At 38.3% G+C, this 14,014-nt stretch overlaps 1 protein-coding gene across 2 annotated transcripts in view; it reads right to left on the minus strand.

Moving 5' to 3' along the window:
• The window catches only part of AK9 (adenylate kinase 9), a 229,600-nt gene that overhangs the window by 70,378 nt on the left and 145,208 nt on the right, over positions 1 to 14,014 (minus strand). For both annotated transcript variants that reach the window (XM_055261102.2, XM_063631005.1), the window contains exons 22-24: positions 10,951 to 11,040; positions 10,273 to 10,473; positions 9,794 to 9,909 (exon numbers count right to left, since the gene is read on the minus strand). In XM_055261102.2, coding sequence (XP_055117077.2) covers positions 9,794 to 9,909; positions 10,273 to 10,473; positions 10,951 to 11,040 — 407 coding nt within the window. The remainder of the gene's footprint in view (positions 1 to 9,793; positions 9,910 to 10,272; positions 10,474 to 10,950; positions 11,041 to 14,014) is intronic.

Consider the following 14,014-nt stretch of genomic DNA (forward strand, 5'->3'; position numbering starts at 1 on the left):
GGATTCTGTTTGACAGTTATCTTATTGAGGATTTTGGAATTGGTGTTCATCAGGGATATTGGCTGAAGCTTTCTTGTTTTGTTGTGTCTCTGCCAGGTTTTGGTATCAGGCTGATGCTTCATAAAATGAATTAGGGAGGAGTCCCTCCTTTTCAATTGTTTGGAATAGTTTCAGAAGTAATGGTGCCAGCTCCTCTTTGTATTTCTGGTATAATTCAGCTGTGAATTCATCTGATTCTGAGCTTTTTATGGTTGGTAGGCTATTAATTACCTCCTCAATTTCAGAACTTGTTATTGGTCTATTCAGGGAGTCAACTTCTTCCTGATTCAGTCTTGGGAGGGTGTATGTGTGCAGGAATTTATTCATTTCTTCTAGATTTTCTAGTTTATTTGCATAGAGGTGTTAATATTCTCTGATGGTAGTTGGTATTTCTTTTTTTTTTTTTTTTGAGACAGAGTCTCATTCTGTAGCCCAGGATGGAGTGCAATAGTATGATCTCTGCTCACTGCAACCTCCTCCTCCCAGGCTCAAGCTATTCTCCTGTCTCAGCCTCTCGAGTAGCTGGGATTACAGACGTGCACCACCATGCCCAGATAATTTTTGTATTTTTAGTACAGACAGGGTTTCCCTATGTTAGCCAGGCTTGTCTCGAACTCCTGACCTCAGGTGATCTGCCCGCCTTGGCCTCCCAAAGTGCTGGGAGTGCAGGCATGAGCCACCGCACTCAGCCCAGCAATTTGTATTTCTGTGGGGTCAGTGGTGATATCCCCTTTATCATTTGCTATTGTGTCTATTTGATTCCTCTCTCTCAATAGTCTAGCTAGTGGTCTATCTATTTTGTTAATTTTTAAAAAAATCAGCTCCTGGATTCATTGATATTTCAGAAGGTTTTTTTGTGTCCCTATCTCCTTCAATTCTTCTCTTATCTTAGTTATTCCTTGTCTTCTGCTAGCTTTTGGATTAGCTTGCTGATGCTTCTCTAGCTCTCTTCATTGTGATGTTAGGGTGCTGATTTGAGATCTTTCTAGATTTCTGATGTGGGCATTTAGTGCTATAAATTTCCCTCTTAACACTGCTTTAGCTGTGTCCCAGAGATTCAGGTACATTGTCTCTTTGTTCTCATTGGTTTCAAAGAACTTCTTGATTTCTGCCTTATTTCATTATTTACCCAGGAATCATTCAGGAGCAGGTTGTTCAATTTCCATGAAATTGTGTGATTTTGAGTGAGTCTCTTAATCCTGAATCCTAATTTGCCTACACTGTGGTCTGAGAGACTGTTTGTTATGATTTCAGTTCTTTTGCATTTGCTGAGGAGTGTTTTACTTCCAATTATGTGTTTTATTTTAAAATAAGTGCCATGTGGCACTGAGAAGAATATATATTCTATTGATTTGGGGTATTGAGTTCTGTAGACGTCAACTAGGTCCACTTGATCCAGAGTTGAGTTTAAGTCCTGAATATCCTCATTAATTTTCTGTCTCAATGATCTAATACTGACAATGGGGTGTTAAAGTCTCCCACTATTATTGTGTGGGATTCTAAGTCTCTTTGTAGGTCTCTAAGAACTTGTTTTATGAATCTGGCTGCTCTTGTATTGGGTGCATATATATTTAGAATAGTTAGCTCTTCTTGTTGAATTGTTCCCTTTACCATTATATAGTCCCCTTCTTTGTCTTTTTTGATCTTTATTGGTTTCAAGTCCGTTTGGTCAGAGACTAAGATTGTGACTCCTGCTTTTTTTGGCTTTCCATTTGCTTGGTAAATTTTCCTCCATCCCTTTATTTTGAGCCTGTGTGTATCTTTGCATGTGAGATGAGTCTCTTGAAGACAGCATACCAATAGATCTTGGTTCTTTATCTAGCTTGCCATTCTGTGTATTTGAATTGGGGCATTTAGCCTATTTACATTTAAGGTTAGTATAGATATGTGTGACTCTGATCCTGTCATCATGATGCTATTTGCTTATTTTGCACACTAGTTGATGCAGTTTCTTTCTGGTGTCATTGGTCTTTATATTTTGGTGTATTTTTGCAGTGGCTGGTACCAGTTTTTCCCTTCCAGTACATATTTAGCGCGTCTTTCAGGAGCTCTTGCAGGGCAGGCCTGGTGGTAATGAAATCCCTCAGCATCTGCTTGTCTGGAAAGGATTTTATTTCTCCTTTGCTTATGAAGCTTAGTTTGGCTGGATATGAAAGTCTGGGTTGAAAATTCTTTAAGAATGTTGAATATTGGCCCCCAGTCTCTTAAGTTTTGTAGAGTTTCTGCTGAGAGGTCCACTGTTAGTCTGATCGGCTTCCCTTTGTATGTTACCTGACCTTTCTCTCTGGCTGCCCTTAACAGTTTTTCCTTCATTTCAACCATGGAGAATCTGATGATTATGTGTTTTGGGGTTGATCTCATGGAGTATCTTAATGGTGTTCTCTGTATTTCCTGAATTTGAATGTTGGCCTGTCTCGCTAGATTGAGGAAGTTCTCCTGGATAATATCCTGAAGTGTGTTTTCCAGTTTTCCAGCTTGTTTCCATTCTCCCTGTCTCCTTCTGGTACTCTAATCAATTGTAGGTTTCGTCTTTTTATGAAGTCCCACATTTTTTGGAGGCTTTGTTCATTCATTTTCATTCTTTTTTCTCTATTGTTGTCTGCATGTCTTATTTCAGTAAGGTGTTCTTCAAACTCCAATATCCTTTCTTCTGCTTGGTCAGTTCAACCGTTGATACTTGTATATGCTTCACAAAGTTCTCATGCTGTGTTTTTCAGCTCCATCAGGTCATTTATGTTCCTCTCTAAACTGATTATTCTAGTTAGCAATTGCTCTAAACTTTTATCAAGGTTAACCTGCTCCTTTAACTCATCTTAATTTTTTATTACCCATCTTCTGAAGGCTACTTCTGTCAATTCATCCATCTGATCCTCCGTCCAGTTCTGTGCCCTTGATGGAGAAACACTGCATTCATTTGGAGGAGAAGATGCACTCTGACCTTTTGGGTTTTCAGCATTTTTTCATTGATTCTTTCTATCTTCGTGAGTTTGTCAAGTTTCGGTCTTTGAGGCTGCTGACCCTTGGATGGGGTTTTTGTGGGGGCCTTTTTGTTGTTGTTGATGCTGTTGTTGTCACTTTCTACTTGTTTGTTTTGCTTTCAATAGTCAGGTCCCTCTTCTGTAGGGCTGCTGAAGTTTGCTGGGGGTTCACTTCAGACACTACTCATCTGATTTGCCCCCATGCCTGAAGATGTTACTTGAGAGGGCTAGACAGCAGCAAAGATGGGTGCCTGCTCCTTCTTCTGGGACTTTTGACCTTGAGGAACACCAACCTGATGCCAGTAGAATCGCTCCTGTATAGAATGTCTAACAACCCCTGTTAGAGGGTCTCACCCAGTTGGGTGGCATAGGGAGCCGGACCCATTTAAAGAAGCACTTTGTCCCTTGGTGGAGAGGGTATGTTTTCCTGAAGGGAAACCCACTCATCTGGGCTGCCTGGATTCCTCAGAACTACCAAGAGGAGAGGCTAAGTCTGCTGGTTTGCAGAGACTGCAGTCACCCCTCCTCCTATGTTGATGAATTACTGAATGGTTTCCAATTTGGAGCTATTACAAATAAAGCTGCTGTGACCACTCATCAAGTCTTTGAATGGGCATGTGCTCTCCTTTGTCTGGGATAAATTCCTAGGAGTGGAAGGACTGGGTGCTATGGTAGGTGCATATTTATCTGTTTAAGAAATTGCCAAACTGTTTTCCAAAGTGGTTGTACCAAGTTATATTCCCACAAGCAGTATATAAGAGTTCAAGTTATTCTGCACCCTAGCTAACACTTGGTATGGTCAGTCTTTGATTTTAGGCATTCTAATCATTATCTAATAGTGTCTCATTGTGATTTAAATTTTTACTTCTTTAATGACTAATGAGGTTGAACGTCTTTTCATGTACCTATTAGCCATCTGTATACTTTATTTGGTGAAGTATCTGGTGTCTGTTAAAATCTTCTGCCCACTAAAAAAATGGGTTGTTTGTTTTCTCATTGAGTATTAAGAGTTCTTTATATATTCTGGATATAAGGACTTGCATCAGATATGTGATTTGCAAATATTTTATTCAAGTTTGTCTTTTCATTCTCTTAATAGTGTTTTTTTTTTTAAATAGTTTAGTTCTTACTTTTGATGAAGGCCAATTTATCATTCTTTTTCTCTATGGATTCTGCTTTTGGTGTGATGTCTAAGAAATTTTTGCCTAATCCAAGGTCTCAAAGATTCTCTCTTAGGTTTTTTCCAGAAGTTTTGTAATGTACATTTAGGCCTATAATACATTTTAAGTTAGTTTTGGTATATCATGTGAGGTTTGGTTCAAAGTTCATTATTTTGCATATGGATCTCCAATTGTTCCAGCACTATTGATTAAAACGACTGTCCTTTCTCCACTAAATTGCCTCTGTAGATTTGTCAATAATCAATTGTCCATATATGTGTGGCTCTATTTCTGGACTCTCTTGTGTTCTATTAATCTATTTGCTGTTTTGTGCCAATGCCACTATTTTGATAGCTATAACTTTATAATTAATTAATCTTGAAATCAAATGTATTAATTCTCTTACTTGGTTATTCTTTCTAAAATTTGTTTTCATTATTTTAAGTACTCTGCATTTTCAAATGAATGTTAGGATCAATTTATAAGTTTCTACCAAACAGTCTGCTGGGTTTTTAATTTTGATTATATGGAATCTGTAGATAAATTTGGGGAGAATTGATATAATAATATTAAGTCTTCTGACATATGAACATGGTATATCTACTTTTTTTTTTTTTGAGATGGAGCCTTGCTCTGTCACCTAGGCTGGGGTGCGGTGGCACAATCTTGGCTCACTGCCCAAGATCAAATGATTTTCGTGTCTCAGCCTTGCCAGCAGCTGGGATTACAGGCACACACCACCACGCCTGGCTAATTTTTATATTTTCAGTCGAGAAGAGGGTTCACCATGTTGGCTAAGCTGCCTCGAACTCCTGACCTCAAGTGATCCGCCTGACTCGGCCTCCCAAACTGCTAGGATTATAGACGTGAGCCACCATACTCAGCCATGGTATATCTTTTTTTTTTTTTTTTTTTTTTTTGAGACGGAGTCTCACTCTGTCGCCCAGGCTGGAGTGCAGTGGCGTGATCTCGGCTCACTGCAAGCTCCGCCTCCCAAGTTCACGCCATTCTCCTGCCTCAGCCTCCTGAGTAGCTGGGACTACAGGCACCTGCCACCTCGCCTGGCTAATTTTTTGTATTTTTTTTTTTTTTTTTTTTGAGACAGAGTCTCGCTCTGTCACCCAGGCTGGAGTGCAGTGGCGCAATCTCGGCTCACTGCAAGCTCCGCCTCCCAGGTTCACGCCATTCTCCTGCCTCAGCCTCTCCTAGTAGCTGGGACTACAGGCGCCCGCCACCACACCCGGCTAATTTTTTTGTATTTTTAGTAGAGATGGGGTTTACCGTGGTCTCGATCTCCTGACCTCATGATCCGCCCGCCTCGGCCTCCCAAAGTGCTGGGATTACAAGCGTGAGCCACCGAGCCTGGCCCAATTTTTTGTATTTTTAGTAGAGACAGGGTTTCACCGTGTTAGCCAGGATGGTCTTGATCTCCTGACCTCATGATCCGCCCAGTTCGGCCTCCCAAAGTGCTGGGATTACAGGCGTGAGCCACCACGCCTGGCCTGGTATATCTATCTGTCCATTTATGTAAGCTTTCTTCAATTTTTGTCAGCACAGTTTTGTAGTTTTTAGTGTATTGTTCCTGGATCTTTTGCTAAATTTATCCCTTCATATTACATATTCTTGATCCTATTTTGAAAGGCATTTAAAAATCAATTTCTGATTGTCTATTGCTTACACATAGAAATAAAATTGGTTCTTGAATACTGATTTTATGTCCTGAAACTTTGCTAAATTCAATTATTAGTAGCTTTTTTTTGTTGATTCCATTGGCTTTTCTACATAGATGTATTAATTTCATAATGTTGCTTAACAAATTACCACAAATATAGTGGCTTAAAACAACAAACATGTATTTTCTTACAGTTTTGGAGATCAGAAGCCCAGAGAGTTTTATGGGGCTACTGTGAATTTGTTGGCAGGCTTAATTCTTTCTGGAGGCCCCAGGAGAGAATCCATTCCTGCTCCTCCACTTCTAGGGTTGGCTCTTGGTCCTTTTCTCTATCTTCAAAGCCAGCTTAAAAGCATCTTCTCTCTCACTTCCTGTCTTCCTCTTATAAGGATCTTTGTGATTACATTGGTCTACATGGATAATCCATGATAACTCCCTCATCTCGGGATCCTTAATTTAGTCACATCTGCAAAATCCTTTTTGCCATATAAGGTAACATTCACACGTGTCAATTCACAGCTTAGGACATGAACTTCTTTGGGGTGCCATTATTCAGCCTATCACAACAGAAAATCTTATCTCCTACATATAAAGATAGTTGCATCTTTCTTTTTCAATCTGAATGCCTTTTATTTCTTTTCCTTGTCTGAATGCAGTAGCCAAACCTTCAGTATAGTGTTGAATAGAAGTGGTGAAAATGAACATCCTTTCTTTGTCCTGATCTTAGGAAAAAAGCATTCAGCCTTTTACCCTTAAGTATGACATTAGCTGTTAGAGACTTTGTGTGGATACCCTTTATCAAGCTAAGGAAGTTCCCTTCATTTTTTTTTCTTACCAGTAATAGATTTTGAATTTTGTCAAATGCTTTTTCTATATCTATTGAGGTGATCATGTTTTTTCCCTTGTTTGTTAATATGATGAATTACAATGATTGCTTTTCAAACGTTAAACTAACCTTGAATTTCCAAGATAAGCCCCACTTGGTCATGGTGTATTATTTTGGATTTGATTTGCTAAAATTTTGTTAAGAATGTCTGTATCTATGTTAATGAGTGATGTTAGACTGCAGTTTGTTTTTCTTTCCTTGCTTTTAATGTCTTTGGTTTTGGTATCAGAATAATGCTGATCTCATAGAATGACTAGGAAGTATTCTCTCCTCTTCAATTTTCTGGAACAGTTTGTATAGAATTGGTTTTCTTTCTTTCTTCAAGATTTGGCAGAATTCATCAGGGAAGCCACCTGTGTCTGGCTGCTTTCTTTCAGCTTTCGTATGTCTAACAGTCTTCAGTTTGCCTTTGTTTTTATTTTTATTTTTTGAGACAGAGTCTCACTTTGTTGCCCAGGCTGGAGTGCAATGGCACAATCTCACTGCAACCTCTGGCTCCCAGGTTCAAGCGATTCTCCTGCCCCAGCCTCCTGAGTAGCTGGGATTACAGGTGCACACCACCACACCTGGCTAATTTTTGTATTTTTAGTAGAGACGGGGTTTCACCATGTTGGCCAGGCTGGTCTTGAACTCCTGACCTCATGATCCGCCTGCCTCAGCCTCCCAAAGTGCTGGGATTACAGGCATGAGCCACCATGCCCAGCTTGCCTTTGTTTCTAAAAGAGAGTTTAAGTGGACTTAGAATCCTAGGTTGACAGTTTATTTTGTGTTTTTTTGTGTTTTGTTTTGTTTAAGACAGAGTCTCACTCTGTTGCCCAGGCTGGAGTGCAGAGGTGTGATCTCAGCTCACTGATGCCTCGACCTCCTGGGCTCAGGTGATCCTCCCACCTGTCTCCCGAGTAGCTAGGACTACAGGTGTGCACCACCATGCCTGGTAAATTTTTGTATTTTTTGTAGAGATGGGGTTTCGCCATGTTGCCCAGGCTGGTCTTGAACTCCTGAGCTGAAGCAATGTGCCTGCCTTGGCCTCCCAAAGTGCTGGGATTACAGGCATGAGCCACTGTGACAGGCTGACATTTTTTTTTCCCTTCAATACATTAAAGATGTTGCTCCACTCTCTTCTTGCATTGTTTTTGATGAGAAATATGCTGTCATCCTTATCTTTGTTACTGTGTATGTGGCATATCTGTTTTTTCCTTTATTTTTAAAACTGGTTTTGAGCAATTTGAATAATATGATGTACTTGGTGTTATTATAATATTTTCTTCATGTTTCTTGTGCTTGAGCATATTTATTTATTGGGCATATTGAATCTGAGAGTTTGTAATTTTTTTCAAAATTTAGAAAAAACTTGGCCATTATCTCTTCAATCCCCCTCACACATACTTTTTGTAGATCTGAACTATATGTACATGTTGAGCATCCCTAATCCCCAAATCTGAAATTTGGAATGCTCTAAACTCTGAAACTTCTTGAGTAGTGATCTGACACTCAAAGAAAATGCTTACTGTAGCATTTTGGATTTCAGATTTAAAATGCTCAACTGGTATGCATTGTGCAAATATTCAAGAATCTGAAAAAGTCTAAAATCAGAATCACTTCTGGTCCCAAGCATTCTGTATAATAGGCTGCTTGAAGTTGTCCCACAGATCACTCATGCTCTTCTCATTTTTTTTCAGAATCTTTTTCCTCTGTTGTTTCATTTTGGATAGTTTCTATTGCTATTTCTCTTGCAGTGGCTAAACTATGGTCATACCATTAATGTATATTTCATTTCATATATTGTACTTTTCAATCTTAAAAGTTCGACTTAGGTATTTATTATATATTCTGTATCTCTGTTTAACTTTTTGAACATATAGAATAACAACTGTTTTACCGTCCTTGTCATCTAATTCTAAGAACACCTTCATCAGTTCTGAATCCATTTCAGTTGATTACTTTTTCTCCTCATTGTGAGTCATATTTTTCTGCCTGTTTGCAAGTCTCACAATCCTTCAGTGACTGCTAGAATTTTACTTTATATTCCCATAAATATTCTCGAGCATTGCTCTTGGACACAGTTAAATTACTTGGAAGCAGTTTGATCCTTTTGGCTCTTGCTTTTTGATGGGGGGGCCAAAGCTTCATTTATGCTAGGTCTAGTTATTCCCCATTCCTAAGGCTAGGCCCTTGTTAGTACCCTACCCAATGCTCTGTGAATTGGGAGGTTTTTTTTTTAATATTGTTAATGAAGACTATACTTTAAAATATAAGCTTTGAGAATTACAGACGGCCTGATAATTGTCTGCAGATACCAGAGACCATTTTATGGTGGGCCAGAGTGGGACACAAAAGAACAACAGCAGACATGGCAGAGGATAGATGATGAAAGAAAAGAATCTGAATCTGAGTGGGACAAAACCCACATCCTTTAGCCATCCCAAAGAAAGGCTCTCCAGTTCCTTAGTGATAAGTACTAAAAGCTGTTATCAGAATCACGCTACATATTGTTTGTTGTTTGACACATACATATTTGAGTTTAAGTCAGGCAACTTAACCCAGTTAATCACAAGTCTATGTTTATATAACTTAATAATATTACTTTTTACTTATAAAGCTTCAAATGAAAAGAACTGCTTCCTGTTTCATTACTGATAGATGTCTGAACTGAACAACTATCAAATGAGAATTGTTGTCCAAATTTTGATGCCAAGGGAGTGGATAGTGCCTGAATATGGGTTGCTCCTAACTGAGAACACTGCACATTATTATCACGCAGGCAGCCTCTTTTACTTACAACAACCACTTCTGCTAAATTTATAAAATATTTATGTATTTAAAACTTAAACTTTTTTTTCCATGTAAAATAGTTAAAATAGTTTCCTTTTATCTTTTCATGAGTCTTTTTTCTTACTACATAGCCTGGAATTTCAGGGGGGTCAAGTGAAGCTGAGGCAGAGGGAGAATGTGTGTGCAAATGAGGATGTCTGTTCACTTGGGGTCCAAAAGTGATAGTTACCACTCTTATTTGCATATTTTCAATGACTTCACAAATGAGAATGAGTAGAAATCATGCCTCTTCCTCTTCCTCTTCCTCTAGCTCCTCATCAACCTCTGCTTCAGTCTGGTAGTCTTCTGTTTCTTCCTCATAATCTTCCCCAGTTAACTCCCATGCAGTATATTGAAATGGTTCTGGAGAAAAAGAGAATCATTGGGGAAAATATTTTTAGCAAAAAAGGTTATTAGCATATTACTATAGTCAAAGGTTAGGAAAATTAATTATTATTATTAGTCTCTTAGATTAAATATGTATGCAAATAGGCCTTTATAAGTTCCTTATGTGACAACTGGCCAGTATGGCCAGAGGTGTTTGGGCCGCGCAGCTGTTCTGTTGGTCAGGACCTGCACAGTGATAGTTGCTAAGTATTTTATACATCAGCCTTGGATATATTGAACATTTACTTCATAAACCATCAACGAAGGCTTTCAAGTTTCAAAATGCTTCTAATACTATCATCTGCTCTTGATAATAAATGTTATGATTAAAGCCCTTACTTTCCATAGTCTCAACTACTTTTTGAAGTAATTCCTGTGGAGTTCTGTCAGCAATCTCCAAGTTTAAAATTTTAATGTAAGCTTCACTAATTGTTGCTTCTAGCTGTTTCCAGAGGATGATGAAAGAACCAATCTTCTCTTTAAATGGCTCCATTTCAGGAACATCAGGATAAGAGTCTTCTGGAAACTCAGGTAGTACAACTTTGGAGTAAAAGACAAAGGAAAGAAAAGAGGGGCCTTAAATATCCTATCTTTAGCCATATTGCCAAAATAGCTTATACTTTGTAATATTTTTTAAACAGTTGAAAAAAATAATATTCTAAGCAACAATATACATTCATAAATTCATAATTTAATTATGATTTGTTCTTATATTTGCTGCAGATATATATTTACCTGTTACTAAAACTCAAGCTTTTGGATAATTAACATGATTTTCTTAAGGAAACTTTAACTGTTAATAAAAAATGTATGAAACAAATTTGTGTGAAAACCAGTGTTATAATCTGGTTTGATACACTTTTAATGGAGTAAGCCAAATATTTATGTATGTCAATTAGCATATAACATAGAAAGAAATAAGTATGAAGCACCTACTATGCCTAAAATTAGAGACCGTTTGTAAGAAAATATGAAAAGTACTTTTATGCACAAACTACTTTCATTTTACAGTCTAACCTGCTTCAGATAATTTTTCAGTTTCCAGGCCCTCTTTGGATCCTTTTGGGGTTTCTGTTTCCACTATAGTTTCCTCGATAGGCTCAGATACTTAAGAAAGAAATCTAATAGTTAGTGTTTAAATTTTAAAACATTATTCCTTTGTGAAAGTTTTGGCACAAAGAACATTTCAAAATATAGCTTAAATTGTACATGAAATGTCTAATAGAAAGCACAGTTCTTGTTAGGGAAAGAATGGCATAAGGATACATAATAAAAAAGGCAGAAAATAAAGAATATTCTTAAACACATAAAAGGAGATGGACTAGAATAATAATTGACACATGGCACATACAATTCTGGCTGATAATTTGTTAAATATTAATCAAACTTCTTTTAATTTGGCAGTAGACTAACAATGACTGATATTTCTTTTAATTTCTTATTAAAATACCCATGAAGCCAGGCATAGTGACTCATTCCTGTAATCCTAGCCTTTGGGAGGCAGAGGTGGGACAATCACTTAAGGCCGGGAGTTCAAGACCAGCCTAGGCAACACAGCAAGACCACATCCCTACAAAAAATAAAAATTAGCCAGGCATGGTGGCTCACACCTGTGGTCCTAGCTACATGGGAGGCTGAGGTGGGAAGATCACTTGATCCCAGGAGTTCAAGTTACAGGGAGCTATGATCGTGCCACTGCACACCAGTCGGGGTGACAGAGCAAGACGCCATCTCTTTAAAAAAATTTTTTTTCAAGAAGATACACCAAAAAAGACCACAAAGTGGCAATGAGAGATGATGATATTGCAAAGTCCCAGCTGTAGGTGTAGGCATGGACAGATTTAAGAGAATCTCAACTAATTTCACTGTTGAAGGTATAGATTGAAAACTGTTTTCCTGAAGGATGTAAGACACGCTGCACATACAGATCCAGCAGAGGTGGTTTCAGGGAAGGCAGGACTAATTATCTGTCTTTTCATCCTAGTCTGCTCCTAGTTCTGAAACACAAGTTTTGCATAGACAAAAATACATATATCTATATGCATATATACATATGTATATACACACACACATTCTGTAACACTGTGGAAACTGTCTTCTGAGTTAGCTAAAATAATACTTGGGTCCTCTTTCAACAGGATCTATAATGTTTTAATACTCAATAGAGCAGGAAGTAGAAGGGGACAAGCCTGGGGATGGCCTGGTGGTGGCATGTTTAACTGTAGGTTGCTCAATTAAGAAACTCATTATAAACCATGGAAGAGAAAAGAACACCAAGAATATACAGATAATTCTACAATGTCTTAGCTTCTCTGGCTTAATCAAAGACTGCAATAGTTGGGGGTGAAGACCTAGCCTCAGTCGAGAAGAGCCATACAAGATGAATACTTACTAAATATTACAACTTGAACTAGGTTGATTTGCATTAACCTATATCAGATATAACAGGTCTGTATCTGAGAATGCCAGGCAAGAAGTCTAAGTGAAAAGTACATGTGTGTGGGGGTCAGGGTAGGGGGACAGAGTTCTTATAAATACTCCACCTACCCTTCCTGTTGGTAAATGCAAGAGTTTGATATATTCTGTTTCATCCAAGGATAAGTCCACAAAAACAACAAAAACAAAATCGATGAAGGAAAAGAGAGTATTGATCCAAAGATTCAGATGAAAATTTTACTTCTGAAGACAATTTCTTATATAAAGCAGAGTAAATTTTACAAGATGTATGCTTGGAGTACTAAAAAACACAAGAGAACAACTGAGTCTATGAAATAAAAATCATGAGGCATAAAGATAGATCAACCTAAAATAAAGGCAGAAATACAAGAAAGGTAACTGAAATAAGAAAACAATGCAAGGAGATCTAAAATGCAATAGTAGAGTTAACATATGCATTGGGAATGTTCTTACTTACAAGTGGGAGCTAAGCTGTGGGTATGCAAAGGCATACAGAGTGGTATAATGGACACTGGAGACTCAGAAGGGAGCAGGGTAAGAGGGGGGTGAGGGATGAAAAACCACCTATAGGGATTAAGAAACTCACTCAAAACTGCTCAACTACATGGAAACTGAACAACCTGCTCCTGAATGACTACTGGGTACATAACGAAATGAAGGCAGAAATAAACATGTTCTTTCAAACCAATGAGAACAAGGACACAACATACCAGAATCTCTGGGACACATTTAAAGCAATGTGTAGAGGGAAATTTATAACACTAAATGCCCACAAGAGAAAGCAGGTGAGATCTAAAATTGACACCCTGACATCACAATTAAAAGAAGTAGAGAAGCAAGAGCAAACACATTCAAAAGCTAGCAGAAGGCAAGAAATAACTAAGATCAGAGCAGAACTGAAGGAGACAGAGACAAAAAGCCGTTCAAAAAATCAATGAATCCAGGAGCTGGTTTTTTGAAAAGATCAACAAAATTGATAGACCGCTAGCAAGACTAATAAAGAAGAAAAGAGAGAAGAATCAAATAGATGCAATAAAAAATGATGAAGGGGATATCACTACTGATCCCACAGAAATACAAACTACCATCAGAGAATACTATAAACACGTCTACGCAAATAAACTAGAAAATCTAGAAGAAATGGATAAATTCCTAGACACATACACCCTCCCAAGACTAAACCAGGAAGAAGCTGAATCCCTGAATAGACCAATAACAGGTTCTAAAATTGAGGCAATAATTAGTAGCCTACCAACCAAAAAAAGTCCAGGACCAGACAGATTCACGGCTGAATTCCACCAGAGGTACAAAGAGGAGCTGGTACCATTCCTTCTGAAGCTATTCCAATCAATAGAAAAAGGGAATCCTCTGAGTTCATGTCCTTTGTAGGGACATGGATGAAGCTGGAAACCATCATTCTCAGCAAAATATCGCAAGGACAAAAAACCAAACACCGCATGTCTTCACTCATAGGTGGGAATTGAACAATGAGAACACTTGGACACAGGAAGGGGAACATCACACACCGGAGCCTGTTGTGGGGTGCGGGGAGAGGGGAGGGATAGCATTAGGAGATATACCTAATGCAAATGATGAGTTAATGGGTGCGGCACACCAACATGGC

This window comes from Symphalangus syndactylus, chromosome 2 (assembly GCF_028878055.3).
Source record: "Symphalangus syndactylus isolate Jambi chromosome 2, NHGRI_mSymSyn1-v2.1_pri, whole genome shotgun sequence".
Taxonomy (NCBI): domain Eukaryota; kingdom Metazoa; phylum Chordata; class Mammalia; order Primates; family Hylobatidae; genus Symphalangus; species Symphalangus syndactylus.